General features: G+C 43.3%; 1 protein-coding gene across 1 annotated transcript; it reads right to left on the bottom strand.

Annotated features, from left to right (window-relative positions):
• Positions 1–1583: 1583 nt before the first annotated feature.
• ABRAXAS2 (abraxas 2, BRISC complex subunit) lies at positions 1584–18129 on the bottom strand. The gene is made up of 9 exons (XM_082765278.1): positions 18052–18129; positions 17419–17509; positions 14477–14513; positions 11947–12013; positions 9321–9511; positions 8636–8755; positions 7913–7997; positions 5809–5923; positions 1584–2694 (listed from the first exon to the last, which is right to left on the bottom strand). Exons 1-9 carry the CDS (start codon positions 18121–18123, stop codon positions 2228–2230), a joined length of 1245 nt encoding a protein of 414 aa, XP_082621404.1. The 5' UTR covers positions 18124–18129; the 3' UTR covers positions 1584–2227.
• Between the last annotated feature and the right edge of the window lie 730 nt (positions 18130–18859).

The following is an 18859-nucleotide window of genomic DNA, read 5'->3' on the forward strand; positions in this document are numbered from 1 at the left end:
ATCGTAATAAAAACTGCAAAGTCAGTTCACGTGTATTTATACCAGAATATTAGTAGAATTAAAAAATAAAATAAAATAAAATAAAAGTGTCCCTTTGTTCTTAGAAGCAGCTACAGTCAACTAAATACCTGCAGATACGCACTAGGCAGAGACCCAGCACGATTTCCCACTCATTTCACCTCCAAACGCCTACGTGTTATATGTAAGAACACACAAAACACACATTTTTTGTTCCTGAGATATTCCAAAACTCAATCTTGGTACCAACGTAGTGACACGAATGTGACAGTGCGACCTCTTCTCCCTTCAGTCACATCCCCTCTGCAAACAGACGAATGAGATTGAACAAGCCATCCATTTTAAGCTGCTTTTCTGTATTCTGGTGAATTATTCCATTGACATAGAGCCTGACAAATATTAAAATATAAATTACAGGATTAAATAAGATTTTATTGTCACATTTAACTGCTTTGTCAGAGATGTACATTTTGCAGGTTTCTGTGCAGAATAAAAATAAAACTGTAGTTGCCATCTTGTCGACTCTGATTTTGACACACACACGTCTAGAACACCCGGACTACACCCAGGTGCTTGCAGAGAGCCAGCGATAAAACCAGAACAAGTCCTCTGTTAAATGGATTGCAACACTCCAAGACAAAATGCAACAGTTTAAGGCTAACGAGAGTAATGTAAAATAGTTAAAATAGACCACGAGATGTTTAAAGGTGGAAACACTCGATAGGAGAGAGGCCGTTTTAACGCCTCCTTCCAAAGCCATTTTGCTTAATTTAGTACAGGTAAAGAGAGGCTAACGAACAGACCTTTGCCTACGGATACAACACAGACTGAAATCCGAGTCCTTTCCAAATCTGAGACATTTAAGCTTTTACGTTCTTCTGGGTAGAAACCAACGAAGTGGTTATTCACACCTCAAAACGATAAATGCTGAAGATATCCTCATCTTAAACTGGGTATTTGCTCATGTACAGATCAGGGATAAAAGTCCAATAATACAAACCTTTCAGTGGCACGATTTCACATATTTTGGGCAATGTTAGTATACAAGCAGGAATTAAATAAAAATAAGTGCATCCAAACATGAAATTCTCTAAATATACCACACTTCATGTATCCCAAATGGCAATTTTCGGATGAGAGCTGTAATTCAAATTAAAATAATCATTTAAACATTCCAGCCAGAGAAGAGAGGTAATAAACCCAGGGGACCCTCCGAGCAATCTTCTCCTACCCCGTCCCCTATTTATTACATAAAATAACTCGTACAGAAGTGTAAATCCAATACTCAGATGCAAATAAAACGCAAGAAGCAGTTTCTGATGTTCGCAATTTGCAGACTCTGAAGTCCAATCACGGTGGAATTTACTACTTCCGTCAGTCATTGACTCCTGTATGTGCACTTCGCATTCACACTAAAATAACAAACGAGACACTAAACGAGGCTAGTGTGGCATAAAGTCACTGTAAACCCAGCAAAACCAGAATAATATTTCTGACATTCATTTGGATGATTTTACCGGTCGTCCCACCCCCCCCCACCCCCAAAACCCTTTACAGAAAAAAAGGCAACCATCTTTTTAAGTGATACACACATTCTGCTAGTAAAAAAAGGTTGAAACAAACCCCTTCTCTGTTAAAAGAGCACGCCGATAGAAGGGAACCACATCTCGTTCAATCAGGCTCCTCAGAATTAGCAACGCTTCTTTGCTCACAAAGGCCAATTTGGCTTACCAGAGAAAGCTGTTTTGAAGGCGGCTGATACATTTTTCCCTTTCAAAAATTAAAATTCAAGGCATGATAGTGCAAGAGGTAAGTTTTGATCTGAGAACATTATCTGTAGACTAACTGTGCTTAGTTACTACAACCCAATTTATTGTCTTAAAGAAAATACGGCAAGGAAAGCTACAAGATTTCTAGAAATTTCATTTTGCCTAAATTTACCAGTACATCCGTGAACCTCATCAGTATTAGTACAACTTGATTATCCTAATGATTTCGTTATAAAACTTGCAAAATGTATCACAAGGTGAATAAACCCTCTAGTGCAAGTCTTCTACACCGTGCGCACAGTAATCCTGTGTAGTTCGTTTCCTCCAGGTTAAATCCCCAAAATCTCTGTAACAATTACGGGAAAAAAAAAAAAAAGAAAAAAAAAAAAAAACACAACAGTGTCACGTCGATTTTGTTTTATTTTTTTTTTTCCCCCCTATCAAATCTGAGAAGTTTGAGTGTTCCTGGAGTCGCCGTCGGGATGTGCTGAAGGCCGGGAATCCCTCGTTTGTGAGTACTCGCTGTCAGACGACTCCGTGGGTTCGAGCAAGTTTTCGTAATCACTGTCTTCTGACTCGTCAACATTGTCAGCGACCGCTCTTTGGGACGACGGCGTGGACGCTCCATTACCAGAATATTTCAATCCTGTGTTTGTCGAAACGTAACTGGAAGAGCCCACGGCTTGGGGCCGGGGCATGAAGGCGTTGCTTTCCAGGAGGCCGTGACCCACAGTACTTTCCTGGCTGCTCGCGTGGAAGTCGGAGTAGGGCGGGGGAGGATCGGAGACGTCCGAATCTTCAAGCGTGCAGCCTTCCACGGCGAACCCAGTGTAGGACATGCGTGGAACAAACATGGGTTCCAGGTTATCTGCTGGCATTTGCCTGCTTAAAATTGCTTGCTGCAGTCCTAGAAAAGGAAGGACAGTCGGTGTATTTAATGCTTACACAAATTATGTTGCAAAGTAAGCTGTGGTTAAACTATACTCCGTGTCCCCACCAACAGACAAACCCACCACATCCTCTGATTTATTTAAGTAATGGCAGGCAGACAGCTGCTACCCATAGCCCTGTCCACTAAGGCAGGGTCTCTTTCCCTTTTTTTCTGTGTTATTTTAACAAAGCACTGCCAAAAGCCACGGATGAGTCTTGCCTGTAAGGATTTCACAGTGCCTCAACGTTTCATAGCAAACAGCGAGTAAAATAAGCAGCACGGGGATTAGAAAAAGCTAAAAACTGTTCAAATAACAATTACGGTGTTATTCAATAACAGCCACACTGGGAAGGTGCAGGAGGATGAAGCCCCACAGCTCTGCGCTGGAGCTGTACCTGCATTACAACCTAAGCGATGGGATTTAATCAGCACACGCTTATTAAATCATGGCTGCAAGCGTAACAGCATCGGGACAGGAATTCCAAAATGATCTCAACACGAGATGGTTTGCAAAGTAATTTTAGGAAGACGTGCGGAGGAGCGATGGGCTGCACGGACTGCACCAGGAGGAGCAGTTGCGTCCTGCAGAAGAGAAACTGAGGTTTACCCTTGATTTATGTAAACTACAAATATCAACGTGCACTGCGTGTGCTCAGCTGTTGAGAACCAGGTAAATACCATTTTAGTACGTACCACAATAGTGAAGACTACAACTGGTAGCCTGTAGCTAATTTTAGACACTGCATGTTGAGAAACATGGAATAAGTAGAGAAACTCCACCAAAAAAAAGGAGTTCTTAGTGGTCTGGATACCAAACTGAAAAGACTGAAATAAATCGGGTAATTAGAAGGGGCTGAGGAAACTGCTTAACCCTTCAAATATACATAAGAGGGTACCATGGAGAGATAATTAGAAAGGAGCTTTAGTTAGAGCATTGTACGTTAGACGCAAGGAAAAACTTCCTTGCAGTACAGGCACCAGGATAAATTTCAGTTTTTGATTGTTTTTAGCCGGTTATTAGCCTCCAGGTATCTGTAGAATGGACACCAGGACATTTCAGGCTGCCTTGCAGTGACAGACAAAACGCTGCCTGTTCTAAGCATCACCTGCCACACTTCTAGAAAGAGCAAAAATCAAAGCTGAATAGTTCCCTGAATCAGGCCAACCAGAGCTCTCCTGACTGACTAGAAGGGCACATTCCCCTACGTGTACACCAAACTACACCCCAGAACACTGACAAACCAATTCTGGGGGTCTGTCAAATAAAGTCTCAGCCGAGTTTAATGCTCCAGTGTTAGAGACAAAGCCCATTAACCAAGAAAACAACAACAAGCTTTCACGCAACACTACCACAGGAATTTGAATCAAATATTCCCCCTTCCTCCAGCTCTGAGACTGATTAATTGGAACAGCTCACTCACTAAAAACAAGGAAATTCACCCAATATTGAGAAAGGGAGAGAACAGAAGGCTGGCTTCGCTATTTAGCAACTCGCATCTAAAAATATTAGAGACCCAAGCTGCGTGTTTTCTTGTCTCAGCCCTCTCACATGATATTCTGCTCTGGCACACGTTTCCAGTCCAGCCTTCCCATCTCACTCGCAGCACCCAGGGGCTAGCACCGACTGCTCTTCCTCCTCCACCCCCGTCTTCTGCCATATGGGCTGGGATCAGCTCCAGCCGCACTAAATACCCGTCTCTGCTTCTTGCTAGCTCACGTAGTAGCAGTGCTCTGGTTGCTTCATCTCCAGCCAGGCAGGAAGCAAGAGTGACTCAGGACTCCTGCTGCTCACACCTTTCCCATGGTCTACCTGGTGCTCAGCTCTCTACCTTTGAGGTTTGGGGAAGGAAGAACTCAGGGAAGGAGTGTGACAGATTAAATTTTGATGTAAAATACTGATTTGGTAACCGTACCTCGCTGCCTGGAGGAAAAAAAACATCCAGTCAGAGCAACAGAGTGGCCTGCTGCACGGTTTGGGTTATTAACCAGTGATCTGTCAGCCTCAGCCACAGCTTTACACAACGATACAAAACCAATAAAACACACGTTGTAGCTAAAAGTACAACATTTCAGTCTCTTATCATTTCAAAACATGGAAAGACAGAGGTAAGGTTTGCTAACATATTTAATTTACTTATGAATTTATTTTTAAATATTATTTCCCATTTGCCTGTTCTCTATCCTCTACTTTTGGTCCTCCCTCACACTCACAAATTAACTTAGATCGGCAATGTCTCCTGGAAATGTCAAGGCTGTTCCCAAAACCTGTGTACTGCTGACCAAAAAGTGTCCTGAAGCCATACACAATTTTTAGGGAGGAGGGACAGCGTGGCCACCAGCCCACTACACTCACTCAATAAGCCTGAGTCAGAAAATTATGGAGCAGCAAAAAAGATGCAGAACATGCACCTACAACTGGTTTTCCTTACCTATGCATCCTATGAAAACTGGTACTAGTAATACAGAGCCAACTCTAATCAAAATAGGGATTTTAATGGGATTTATTTGCACCATGCAAATTTTAATCCCAACTCAGTACAAAATTTGCTATGCAGGTGTTCAAAACACAGCAGGAGAATAATTTCTGTGGAGTCTCACTGGAAAGAGACGAGCACCATGCCTGTGTTACCTTGAATAAATCAAAGAATTTATTTGAAAGATAAATTCACAAAAACATTGACTGGTCTGGTCTGGAAACACAGCGCCCTGCTTCCATGCAATACTTCAAAAGGAATCTCTCCAAAGTTCAGGTTTGTTTTTTTCCATTCCTGGCTTTACTTTTCCTTTCCTGCAAGGAATCTTTTCCTGTGTTACTTCCAGAATTAACTTTCCTGTTCTTCCTCTACAGTTCCGTCTCTCCCCTTTTTCCCAGTTTGCTAACCCTGGATGACTCCTACAAAACCATTTGCAGGGTACATACTTTCAAAGTTCAGGTACCATTCAACATCAATCCCTCATGCAACCTTCCCAGTGGCTTTTGTTTTGTTTTGCTATGAGCTATCAGGAGTGTAACTCAAAACAATTCCATGAAGTGTTTTGTCTTTAGAGCATCTTGTTCCGAAACAACAGAATTAAAAGAAGGTAACTTACTTAGTTTTTGTTCTTTTTCATTTTTTCTTTGTGTGATTTGCCTTTTTAACTTGTTTACATCAGCTTGAAAAGATTCAACAACGCGTTCACTTTTTTCTACATCTATGCAAACTGCCTAGGAGAAAAACATAAGAATTACTAAGATTTTCCAAAAACATGGGTGCACAAACACTTCCACAACAACATTAATAAGCTATTGATGGACAAGAAGCCATTAAAAGCACAAAACTAAGAGCAGCAATCAACTACTTCAGAGCATAAAATTCAACCTGGAGCATTTTCTTCACTGGCTGTTGTCAATTTACAGCTGCTGGGTGATAGGAAAAGCATCTCCAAATAATTCATCGTTACCGTAAGGCATTGCATAATAAGATCCAAAGATAGTTCCAATTATTTGTTTATTTAATCTTATTTTCAGTTTGAACTCAGAAAGAGTTTACAGTTACTGTGAAGTACACTACACTGTTGTTAGCACAATAAGGATACTGCAGTGGCATGATTTTAAAGCCCAGCATGAAGGTGTGTGCTTTTTATGCTAGGCCAAATGTGAATCAGAGTCTGAAACAGTTGATTCAAAAGAAAATTGCCCCAAGTTATCTCCTGGCTGAATTTTCAACAAGATTTCCCTACACTGGTTAAGGAATGAAGATGAAATCTTGGAAATACTTACGTTCAAGAACAGTTCTGGACAGTGTGGATTTCTTGTCTAATTTAAGCATGCTATACTAGATACTGTTTACATCCTCAGCAAATAAGCACTGGTCATTATCATTAAACATGATCAGCTTTGGAGAACACAGCTCTAAAAGCGCCGATGAATCTCAAACAGGAAGTCATCAGCAATTTACTGCTTCTTCCCCAAAAGGTTACTATTAATGATCTCATCTACAGATGGAATTGAGAAATGTTAGCAGCGCTTTCAGTTCTGTGTCTAATTTTTAAAGTTCATAGTTTGAAAAAGCCACCACGCACAGAACTAATTGGTGAATAATGCACATAAAGGCATCTCAGCTCCTTTACCAAAGAACTTGTAGCTTCCAGCCCCGTAACATTCAGAAATATTCACTTTAAAGATAAAAGTTCCCCAAGTGAGAAACTCCTGAATAATTTTTCAGCTCTGTAACAACGTACAGGAGGAACATCTACCTGGTAAAATACAACAAAGCCATACTTTTAACAGGTAGAAAGACAACTCCCCGATGAGGTCACTCTTTCCATTTTCCCAGATGCCGATTCAAACACCAGCAAGAACACAAAAGGACGCGTGTGCTTTTGGCAAAAAGGCATTAAAGAGTAATGCCATTAGCTAATGCGATAGACATCTGAAAATAAGGCACGTTCGTGCCCCGTGGAGCCAGCACGAAGGATGCCAGTTACCCACCTTGGCAGGCAGGTTAAGGGGGTAACTTCCACGGAGAAGCAGCAGGGTGAGGGGCTGAGATCACTGCTTTGTTCCTTGCCCTACGCGCCAAGCAGCAAGGCTAAGCACGGGCAGAGAAATCACCGCAGGGCAGCCGTAAAGGGAAAGCCTGGCAATAAGCTGTGACTACATCCCCAGCAGCAGTGTGCGCTCCCGAGGCAGCGCAGTGATGCTGCGAGCTGACAAGCTCCCATTTAGCAGATCTGACACACGAGGCCCCCTCGGATGCGTTGCCACGTTTGGAGCAGGATTCACTCCCAGGCTGTAACTATCAGATGGAGCTCTCGGTGCTGCATGCGGCACACCAAGAGACAGGAATCGTTCTGGAGCTCACGCAGGCCCTTAAGCCTGTGCAAATCCCCACAGCCTTCAAGAAAGCTTTTCTTCAAGGCATGCTCTTAAAAACTGCTAACATCTCCCAGAAATCACTCAGCATTAAATCAGTGACTTGCAGAAGGGAAAGAATCAATGATATCCCTATCAACCACTTTTACTGCAGCCCCTGTGAATGCACATATTGAATAGAAACTGTCAGGTTCCACTATTAAAGTCAAACATTCTTGCACAGTTCATGAGAAATGGCTTATGAGCATTAAAAAATTCCATCTCCCACACTCCTGGTTTAATCAAAAGACAAACAAGCGAAGCCACACACACCGAGCAATATTAGGTAGAGGAAGTTACCTGTACTTTTTCCTGAAGTGCATTATAAACCTGATATATAGCCCTGATGTCCTTCATCACTCCGTCTTTGTCAAAAAAATCAGTACTACCAAAAAAAGCAGAAACCATTAGTTAGAGAATACAACACGAGTTTCTACCCCATGCTGTTCCTGAGCTGCTGGTAAGCAGTCAATTGCTGTATTTCTAAAACATGGTTTGTTTTACGTTGCTGAAAGTGTACTATACTCTCAAGAATCAAAATAGCAGAATATTTGACACCAAGGATCCTTCTGGAACAACAAAGTCCCGTTTGAATGAGATTAAACTTATGCAGAACTCTTTCAGCTTGTAGAATTTCATTGTCAAGTCACAAGAGCTACTTTGCATTTACAGCATTTAATTAAAATGATCACCATCAAAAAAACAAAACCAACACAGATACTCCAAATCAGTGTTCTGGTTTTAAAGCAAGCTTGCACAGAGAATTCGCTGAAAAAAAAAAAAATCAAGTTACAATCCTCCAGCCAGAAGGCCTGCAGCAACGACTGCCCATACAGACTCTGCTTTTCTGAGTCGTGCACCGAGTTCCATTTGTTCTTGTCAAAGATTTGATTCTAAGCAGAAAAAGTGCAGCAGGAACCAACTGTTCATTCTCCTGCTGAACTAGTTTTTTTTTCCTGCTTGCCATGCATATTCTTACTAGTCTTCGGAAGGGAGAGAAGGTAGAATTTGATAAAACCTTACCCGTGTTCCTTAATAACTTTGGCATAATTCTGAGAAGTATTTGGCACTGAAGAAACTTTGTATTCCTGTTGACTAGTGTTGCCTAGATTAGGAATAGCAAGTGACACCCTTTGATTATACCTGTAGAGAAAATATAGAAAGATTAATAGATTAATTACTTTACAATTACTATACAAGATATTATTTACAATAGTCTTGACACTATCCCATCTCTTTGATGACCACAGCTCTTCTAATTTCCAAGCTTCTGGATTAAGTGCGTTACAAAAGCTGAGAAATATTAGAAGTTGTGTTCAAAATAAACACACAACAGAAAATTCCCCAGAGATGAATCTGTCTTTGTACATCCTACAGCCATTTTTAATTGTGCCTGCAAGCTACCAAAGATACAAGAACGGTGAGGCAACATTCGTCTCTCTTACAAGAAACACGGTACTGTCACCCGATTTTTCTTAAAATATATTTGTCTGAATATTTAAAGATCAAAAAGAACATTCACTCTCCCCAAGATAAATTCACAAATTGCTTGCACAGGGGAAAAAAAAAAAGCTGTCATCACTAACAACTGTAGACTTGATAAACAGAAAAACTTGTTTACTAGTGCCAACTTCAGAATAGTTTATAGAGAATAGCAATAAGAAGCAGAAAATAGACAAGGATCGATTCACATACAGAGTTTGCTTACCTTCGGTTTGGTCTAAAAAGCACGTATTCTAAAGCATGTGTGGAGTTATTTGCAGTGGAAATGAAGCTGAAGAGAAGGAAGACAAGATCAGGCACTCCAAGAATGTGGGTCAGCTGTTTATGAATGATGTGCTCTCTATAGGACATCTGCTGCTGAGTGTTTCTCCTAAATCTGTACCATCCGATAACGTTCTATAATCGAAGTACATCAGAAAAAAATAGATATATTAATTGAGAGATACAGATTTACCTTCTGATAATACGGCTGACAGAACTATATCATCATATTCATTAGGCAATTCTTGAAATAGCTTTGTTACAACAACATCTGTCTGAATTACTGGGGGTTTAAACCTGTTAAACAGTCCCAAAGCGACACATCCTGCTACACACAGCTACTAATTGCTCAGCCTCACTGTGCTATAAACACTTGTGTCCTCGGTGGTATTTAGGATCCTACTTTCATCACAGGTTCTCCTTCAGTTGTTTAGGTTTAGCAATAAACCTTGGAGCATCTTCAAATTATCAGATCTGAGCGGTTTTCAAACAGAGCAGATTTTTTGCCCTAAGTATTTCAACTGCCTGCGCTCTGGTACTGATTTGTAAGACACATTTCCAGCGCTGTGCAAACATATTTGCAGATATTTGTCTGCTCACGAGATGGATGGGACTGATCTGCTGCGTACAGCGATAAAACTGAGCGTTTAATTGTGAGAGATGCATATGCGCAGCAGATAAGACATTCTAATTCAATTATTATTTTGAACACAAGATGTATTAAAATCCTTTATTTAATGTAAACTAAACATTTAAATTAAGACAATAATGACAAAGGACTCATCACTAACAAGCTGTTTTAGGAAGACTCCCAAAAAGAGGCACTTTCATGTAATGATGCATTAAGATTGTGTATGTTTGTTGGCAAAGAGCAGATTCTACGCATTAAACAATATGACACCCATATTAAACAACAAAAAAAATAGTAAAAAGCATTGGTTTTAACTTCTTATAGTTAAATCCGTACAATTTCCTAGTCTGGATGTAATAAAATGTGCTTATTTCACTAACAAAATGGAACAGAAGACCGTCACAGTTCCTGGACAGCACTAGTTCCTGTTGTTTTTTGGCATTATGACAATTAATGGCATTAAACCTATCATGCTTTGGTCCCAGAACATTTGCAAATTTTTTTTTTTTTTTTTTTAATTTTTTATTTCCTGCAAGATAGATCCTAACAAAAAATTCAGCTGGAAACCAGTGTGAGACAGACATTTTTAAATTGCTATTTTTGCCTCGTCTCCGGAAGGAGAATTGAACATGCTCTGCAGCGTTCTGTAGTAGAGTTACAGGGTTACAGAATTCAGGATCTGAGACTGGAATCTTACTCCATCATCAGCATAAAGATATATTACATCTGTATGTATAGATCCATGCACACAAAGAACATAGGTACTAAGCATAAATACAAAAGTACACACAGAAGGGTTAATTCTGAGAGCATTTGGTAGAAGAGAGAGATAAGAAAAACCATTGCAATGATTAGCACTGCACAAATTTAGGATTTGTTTCCCTCCTCAGCAATATCCCTGTCTGTAAGCAAAAGTCCACGATTCGGGCTGGTAAGGTAATCAAAAAATAAAGACTGCAAATTCAGCGATGCCAAATTCACTCTTACTCAGACCACGGTTGTGGAAGTTACACCTGAGTCACCTGTGGAGGACAGAAATCCCCAACGCCTTACACAGCAGTGCAGTTCTGCAAGCAGCTGGCATGACATTGCTTTGCTGCTGCCTTGTAAAAGGAAAAAGGAAAAAAAAAAAAAAGTATCGTATTTACCATCCCTACCTTGCACTAAGCAGACCTTGTGAGCAAAATTCATGAACTAGCAGGTGGCTTTCTGCTAGCTCGAGCAAGAAGGTGACTGGTGGAGCCATCCACCGTAAGGAACCACACCTTCAGCTCTGCTCTGCGAAGTGTGAGGTTTGTGACAACTTCTGATGTGATCATTTGATAATTTTAACGCCAGGGCACTGCAAGTATGAAACTGGATGAGCCGCTGAGAAAGCTTTGATTCTCCTGAGAGAGAACTGGTGAAATTGAATCCACTTCACAGTAGCTGTGCTAACAACGCACACACAACATAAAGCTACGACGATATCTAACGTCTAACTGCTTTCTCACAGCATTTCCAGTTTAAAGCTGGCAGCGCAGTAATTGCCATCCCGAGGCTTTATCAGGACAGCATTTTTTAGCCTTTGGAAATGAACTTTGCAGAACAGATTTTCAGATCAGCTCCATTTTTTGTTGGTTTCAGCAGCAGCATACACAATCTTCATGCTACATGTTTAGCTCAGAAATTAGACAGAGGACTAATACTGACCCTTCATTTCTGGCTATCTGAACTTAAATGCTTTGGAGTTCTTCAGGGAATTTAGACATTGCCCCCAGTTTAACCTAAGTACCACAAATCCACAAACTTGTGTAGAGGATAAACCTTGGATTAGAACATCAGACCAGATTTGTAAAAGAAGTATTTCTTCTAGTTAGCTACCTGCTTTTTTTTTTTCAAACCCACTCTAATTTTAGGCTCTTATGACTAGAACAGGAGGAAAAGGTAGAAAACTTACTTTTCTTCGATCTTTAAGAATCCTGTCCAAACTCTCCTCATTAACCTTGCCTGCATAGTCATAAAAGCTTGAACCAAAAAAAGGAAAAGAGAAATGTAGGCACACAGTTTACACACGCACATTATACATACTTTATACTCCCAGTATTTCTCAAACAGCTGCCATTCTGTACGTTGAAAATCAACCCCTGCAGCTTTACCTTTATGTATGTGGGTCAGCGTTCACACCACCCGCTTGGACATCCAACCTGGGTGCCGTTTGGAGCAGTCAGGAGCCGAGGGTGGCTACAGAGCTAACAGACAGAGGCAGCTCTCCCAGAGGAAGGAGCAGAGCACCGAAGTTAGATGCCTAAGACTAGCTGGTGTGAATACTCGAACCACTTTTAAGCAACTGGCAATGAAATGGGATGTGCCTGCAGTTATTAGTTTTAAAAAATGGACATAAATGGACTGGGTGATTTGATTTTGACCAGCATTCGGCACAACCCTGCTTTGCTAACAGGAGGTCGACCCGCCAAGGAGGAAAGGAACACAGGGCCACTTCACACGCAGCTCCAAATTAATTTCTTGAGCTCCAGTCCTGCAATTAGACTCACGAGGAGACCCCTGAAGCCAAACCAATGATAGCAGGGTCAGCAAGAACACGAAGAAGCATTGTGCTCTTTCCATAAGGCTCTACTTACAGGATGGAGCCCCAGACCCTAACGAGTTGATATTTAAAGGACACAATCAATTTAAGGATTCATAAAACTATCTACACTGATAGGTTTGTAAATCCAAATGGATCACACTTCATAACAGAAGGAAAAGCATTTGAAAATTGATTCCTCCTTGCCTTACCTGCCAAGTCCTTACTCTCTTTCAAGAGCTGGTATCACTAACAGCTAAAGCAGTGCAGAACGCTCTGTTTTAGAGGTCTATGATCTCAGCTCTTGTGTGAGGGGGGAAAAAAACATCCTGACACAGTACTTGGCTGGCAAATGAGGGTGGAAATAGAATTTGGCTTTAAGATGCAAATTAATTTGAGTATTAAGACGACAAGTATTTAGAAATCGGAGCTATACCTAACATTTGCATAATCTTTTCCATTCATGCTCGCAGTGTTTGAATTTTTGTTAAGCAGCAGATATCCAATTCTTTCTTTACGACTTGTAAGTAATTTTCTCATGGGACGAGCAACCAGTAGGTCACAGAACGCCTTCGTCTGAGAACTGCACAGCCAGAAATCAATTCCTTTAAAACCCTCACCTCTCATTCAGTTCCTGTATTTTGGTAAAAAGCACCAGAGCCAAGCCTGTTATGTTCAACACGAGCAATGCCTGCTTACAGGAACACAGGGCAGAGGAGCCACAGGCCCCGTGGTCTGGCTGCATTTGGGTCAGAAGGATAAGGCAGTGCCCCAAAGCAGCACCTGCTGCAGCTGGAGGAACAGAGAAGCTGGCAGCGTGGTACTGGTAAAGGTCACAGCAACTCTGCGAGGTTCCCCCATGCTCTGCATAAATAAATTCATGCTCTTGTGCAGAAAGCACACAAAGAAATCAACTTCTTCCCCTTCCTCCATCAGCTCGGTTGCTAAAAACCAATTTCTGGCCCGGGGAGAGGCAGTGAACGTGAGCGGTTTTGCTATGGGCTGCACGAACATCCCCAGGAGTCACAAAGCCTCCCAGACACTGGGATATTATCTTGCTGTGTGGAGTCTCCAGCATATAAATCACCGGGATAAGAGTACCCTCTGTAATTATCAGATAGCAAATGACAGACTGCAGCTTTTCTCTCTAATGCAGCTAACGTCAATCACAGTATCGGAGGTACTGCGTCTTCTTAATTGGCTGGAAAGCTCTAAATAAAGACAAGAGGAGATTAATTGGGAATTCCTTCTAAAAAGGATTTCTAGAGAGCAATTTAGAAGCTATCACTGTATAACGAATGACGACTATAGAGGAAAGCTCCGTGCAATAGACTGAAGCTGCTGAACGGAACATATTAGGCCTATATTTAATTTTAATTCTGGACTACAGAAGATCAGAGGGCAAAAAGAACTGGCAAGCCGAAAGCTTCAGAATTACCTGGTGCAAATCAGTACAACTAAGGACAAAACAACTCGTTAAGCCAGCGAGTTAATAGGGTAAAGGCACACAAGGTGCGACCCACCAGGCTTCAGCAGAGCTGGCCTAAGCCTACAGTAATTTGGATTGGTTTTGACATTCACCTTAATTATCAGTGATATGATTTGGGCTAATATTCACCTCCACTGCACGGGGGGGGAAATTAGGAGAGGTAACAAAAGAAGCCTCTAACTGCTACCTCAGCATCCTTTCTAAACAATGATTGTACAGCAAGGCAAGAGATACCAGCGCTGTAAACTCACTCTCATCACCTTGGCTGCTGCAATTTACAGGTTTCTGTAGTGTCACCAGAAAAATAAACAGTGCAGACAGTGCTAGGTACACCTGAGATGCTCGTGTGTGTCACCTACTGTGATATTCCCCAGCCAACACAGGAAGACAACAGAAAAACAGAAAAATGCTTACCTAAAGAGTTTTGAACAAGGCTCATGGTTATGGATTTCTGCAACAACAAAAAAAAAGAAGAGACGTGTGTCCAGCTGCTCGGGATAAAGAGACATTAGGCACATCTTGCACAACTTTTCCACATCACGGCTATTGATCCAACGAGCATTTCTGTCAGCCCCGCGCTGCCCTTGGTGGCTCAGCACCACCTGATGGCACAGCACCATGCCCAGGACAGCAGCTTCTCCTCCTCATCTTCCACCTCACTGAGGGAAAGACTTCCACAGTAAGGAAGACTTCCACTCGCTCTGATACACACAGATACACCCTAGCCTCAGATATATAAGTTATAAATTATTTTACAGTTGTAACCTCTTCATAAAGGCATTTCTGTTTTTTTTTCTTTTCTTTTTGAAACACCTTTCCACATTTTACTTGCATACAAATTCCTTGCTGCTGTAACAAACAGTGCATGAAAAAAAAGGATGAGGGAAGAAATCACTGGAATTGTATGTATTGGAGTATTTCACCTGGTGAGACAACTAGAATCCATTACAATAAAAGGGGTGAAACACCGCTCCAAAATGATTAGCTGCATTTTTGCTTTATATCACAGAATTATAACCTTTTTTAAAGTCACTGCAATTTTTTTTCATGAGTGAGGTAGTGATAAATGCTAGCGTGCTTATTTAAGCATCAAAGTTTGCGACATGTCTGCAGTCACAGAGAAGAGGGAAAAGAGCAAAAATCCAATCCATACCAGTCCCCTAACACCAAGCGTGACTTTTTGTGCCATTCAGTACTTCTCTAAAGTTCTCCTCCACTCAGACCTGTTGCCAAACCCAGTTTGCTGTTCCCAGTGCTGTACTTTATTGCCCAACTTGTCTGAAACCACATTTGCAGGGCTGAACAGCCCTGAGGGGGCAACACTTCCAGCTGCTCTATCAGAAAGCCGCGGAGCGTTCAGCACCAGCTCTGTTTAGACCCTTCCATCCTGCAGTGACTCCCCACCTGCTCTTCTGACAGCCACAGCCTGCTCCTCAGCACTCAGCATTCCCAGGAGCAGCAGCCCAGGCACAGCCTTGTCACAGCAGATTTAGCCACCAGCACAACAGGGCCACTGACATTCCCACTGGCAAGAAGAGTTTGTGGTGCTGCTGTCAGATTTCTAAACAATTCAAACTAAAACAAGTCAGCAGCAGCCCCACATTTTCATCCTTGCCATAGGAATTCCACAGGAATCCGTGGAGATGATTTGCTAAACAAGGGCAGTGAATTTAATTATTCCAGCCTAGACCAATTCCTTCCAACAAACACACTGGCCACAGCTACTGAGAATATACGCTTGGTTCTCGGTTATTGCTTTGACTTTTAAAAAAACAGGAAGCAACAAGCCCACTGCTCAGAACGCAGGAGGAACCAGCGATCAAAATCTGAGCTTCACACATTGACTTCTTTTACAGAAATACACGCAGTGCGTTTACTACGTACACCCACATAAACAATGCCACTGAGCTCTGAGGCAACGGCCACGTCAAAATGCTAAAACTCATCCGTGACAACTGGGCCACAAACCCATCAGTCTCATTTCAACTTCTGAGCTCTTGGTTCTGCTTGTAAGGCTGACCAATAAATACTGCAGTAAGAGTTTGGTAAATAACACAAATATCCAGAAGATCTCTGGGGAGGGGGTAATTTCCTTTTTCACAAAAGGAAAGGAAAAAGCAACAAAAAATAGAACAATATCTGAAGAGAGAGTGATTTCTTAATGTTACAAACACTTGGTTTGTGAAACCAGACAGCTGGAAGTGACGTTGTGGTACCATATTATCATCAGTAACTAGGTCAGATCCCACCAAACAGTCACATCCAGCTTTGTCTGAACGGATTTCAGTTGCTTCCCTTTATCTGATACTTTGAAACCACTACGTACACATAAAAACCCTACCCCCTTACTTTCTGTACTTTATCTCACAGATCAGCGCAGGTCACACAATCGATTTACCACCCATTTTCTTTAGGAGTGACCAGAACAGGAATCTAACTTAACCTTCCAGATTCTTGCATACACAACCACCACTACTTGAAAGCAGCAGGTGCCTTCAGATGTAAAATACTCAGGACTTAGTTTCACAGCCCATTAGTTCATTAGAAATCACATTTTGAGAGTCAACTGCAAGATGTTTGGGTGCTAGCTAAGCTTTATAAAGACCCTGGTAAGTTACCTACAATCCATTCCACAAAGCACGTGTACATTTGGCTTTTTAAAGAATTCGATGCATTTTAACACCAAATTATATGTACACATCCAAAAAAGGCATTCAGGAGCTTCCTAATCTCTGTAAGTCACTGAGGAGCTGTCACAAGCTTTTAATTCTCTTGTGTATCCAAACACCTGCATCAACCAACAACGTTTAACATCAGGAGCCTGCGTCTTCTGCTACCATCGCTTCTCTTTGCACAACCCATCAGCTCTGCAGCACTCGTGCTTCTTATCAGCGCACGGTTTGCCAAACATTCCTTGGCAGATAACGTCTTGACAGCTTACAGTGCTGCCAGTCAGCCAGCCCAGCTCCCCACGAGCAATCTGCCCCCTTTCAGCACCAGTACATCAAGCAGCGCATTTACCTTAAGTGCATCCCTGTTCGCAGGCAGCCATGCAAACAGGAAATCCAATAAATCGTTTCTCCATTACAAAACTCACCTAACTCGGAAGGAACAAGCTCTTCTTCACGAGAAGAGATGTGCAAGAAGCCCCTCTGCTCAGCAAGCGGCCGCTACCTTTCCTCACACCTCACCCACGAACAAATACTGCAGCAAACGGTTCAGTGCTGATTTGGAAGGACTGGAAAACCTTATGGCGGTCTCACAAGTGAAATAGGAATCCTTACTGAGCTGTTGCATTGCATACTGAGAAGCTGAGTAGTGCTTCCCAGGGAATTTCTACAAGTTCTGCTACTTACCGATGACTTGTAGGAACTCGGTGTTGCTGATCTGCGAGTCGCTGATGCTGAAGGTCTCCTCTTGCCTCACCTCTCCCAGCAGAAACCCTTCCTGCAATTTCAAGAGGGGGAAAAAAAAATAAAAAACACTAAAAATGGAAAACAACGCAAACAATATTATATACACTAATTTACTGCAAATTTCTTATTATTAAGTGGGAGATTAAAAGTGAGGTTAGGGTTTGAAATACAGGGCTGAGCTGTGGGTATAACCCACGATGAGACCTGCCAGGGCTGACTCTCTGCTCGCAGCACCGTAGCTGTGCAATAACAGGATGCTTTTAGCTCCAAAAGCGCTGATTATGCTGGAAGCTTCCCTCAGAAAGACACAAATTACAGAGGGACACGGGCACTGAGGAGGGGAGCGCCCTGCCGGCCCCCCCACAGCACGGCGAGGCCAGGCAGAGCCCCGATGCCCCCCAGCACCCCCCGGGCAGCGCTCGGGGGCCCCTCAGGACCCTCCCTGAGGCGCCGGGGCCGGGCCCTGCGCTCCGCCACCCCAAAGCCCGGCCCCTCCCCACCGCAAGCGGGCCGCAGCCAGCCGGGCCGCGGGGCTGGGGCCTCGGGGTGAGGGCGGCGGGGCCGGGCACCTACGTGGTCGGCGCTGCTGTTGGCGCTGCAGTAGCAGACGGAGCTGAAGGTGTAGCCCGAGATGGAAGCCGCCATCTTGGAGACCCCCCCCTCCCCCTCCGCCTCCTCCTCCGCCGCCGCCGCCGCTCCCACAAGGCACCGCGAGGCGCTCCCCGCCCGCCCCGCTTCCGGCCGCGGCCCCCGCGAGGGGCTGCTGGGAGTTGTAGTTCGCTGCGCGCGCAGCCCGACCCCATAGCGGGGAAAGCTCCAAACTCTACAAACCCACCCCTAACCGTGGCCATACACCGGCCAAGGGCTGCTAGGGTTGTAAAAGCACTGCAAGGTCATCTGGTACAACCATTCCTGGCTAACACTGTCACCCGCTGAGCCATGTCCCCAAGCACCACGTCCAACCCCTCCCGGAGCTCCCCCAGGGACGGTGCCGCCACCACCTCCCTGGGCAACCCGTCCCAACGCCTGGCTGCTCGTCCTGAGGAGAAATGGCTCCTCGTTGCCAGTCTAAACCTCCCCTGGAACAACTCAGGCCATTCCTTCTGCCCCTATCTCTAGTTACCCGTGAGAAGAGGCCGTCCCCAGCTCCCCACACCTCCCTATCAAGCAGTAGCAGCGAGCAATGAGGTCTCCCCTCAGCCTTCTCCAGCCCAAACACCCCCAGTGCCCTCAGCTTCTCCCCATAGGACTTGTGCTCCAGACCCTTCCCCAGCTTTGTAGCCCTCCTCTGGACACTCTCCAGATCCTCCATGTCCTTCTTGTATTGAGGGGCCCAAAGCTGAACCCAGCACTCGAGGTGCAGCCCCACCAGCGCAGAGCA

Source organism: Aythya marila, assembly GCF_965140915.1.
Source record: "Aythya marila genome assembly, chromosome: 7".
In the NCBI taxonomy this organism is placed as follows: Eukaryota; Metazoa; Chordata; class Aves; order Anseriformes; family Anatidae; genus Aythya; species Aythya marila.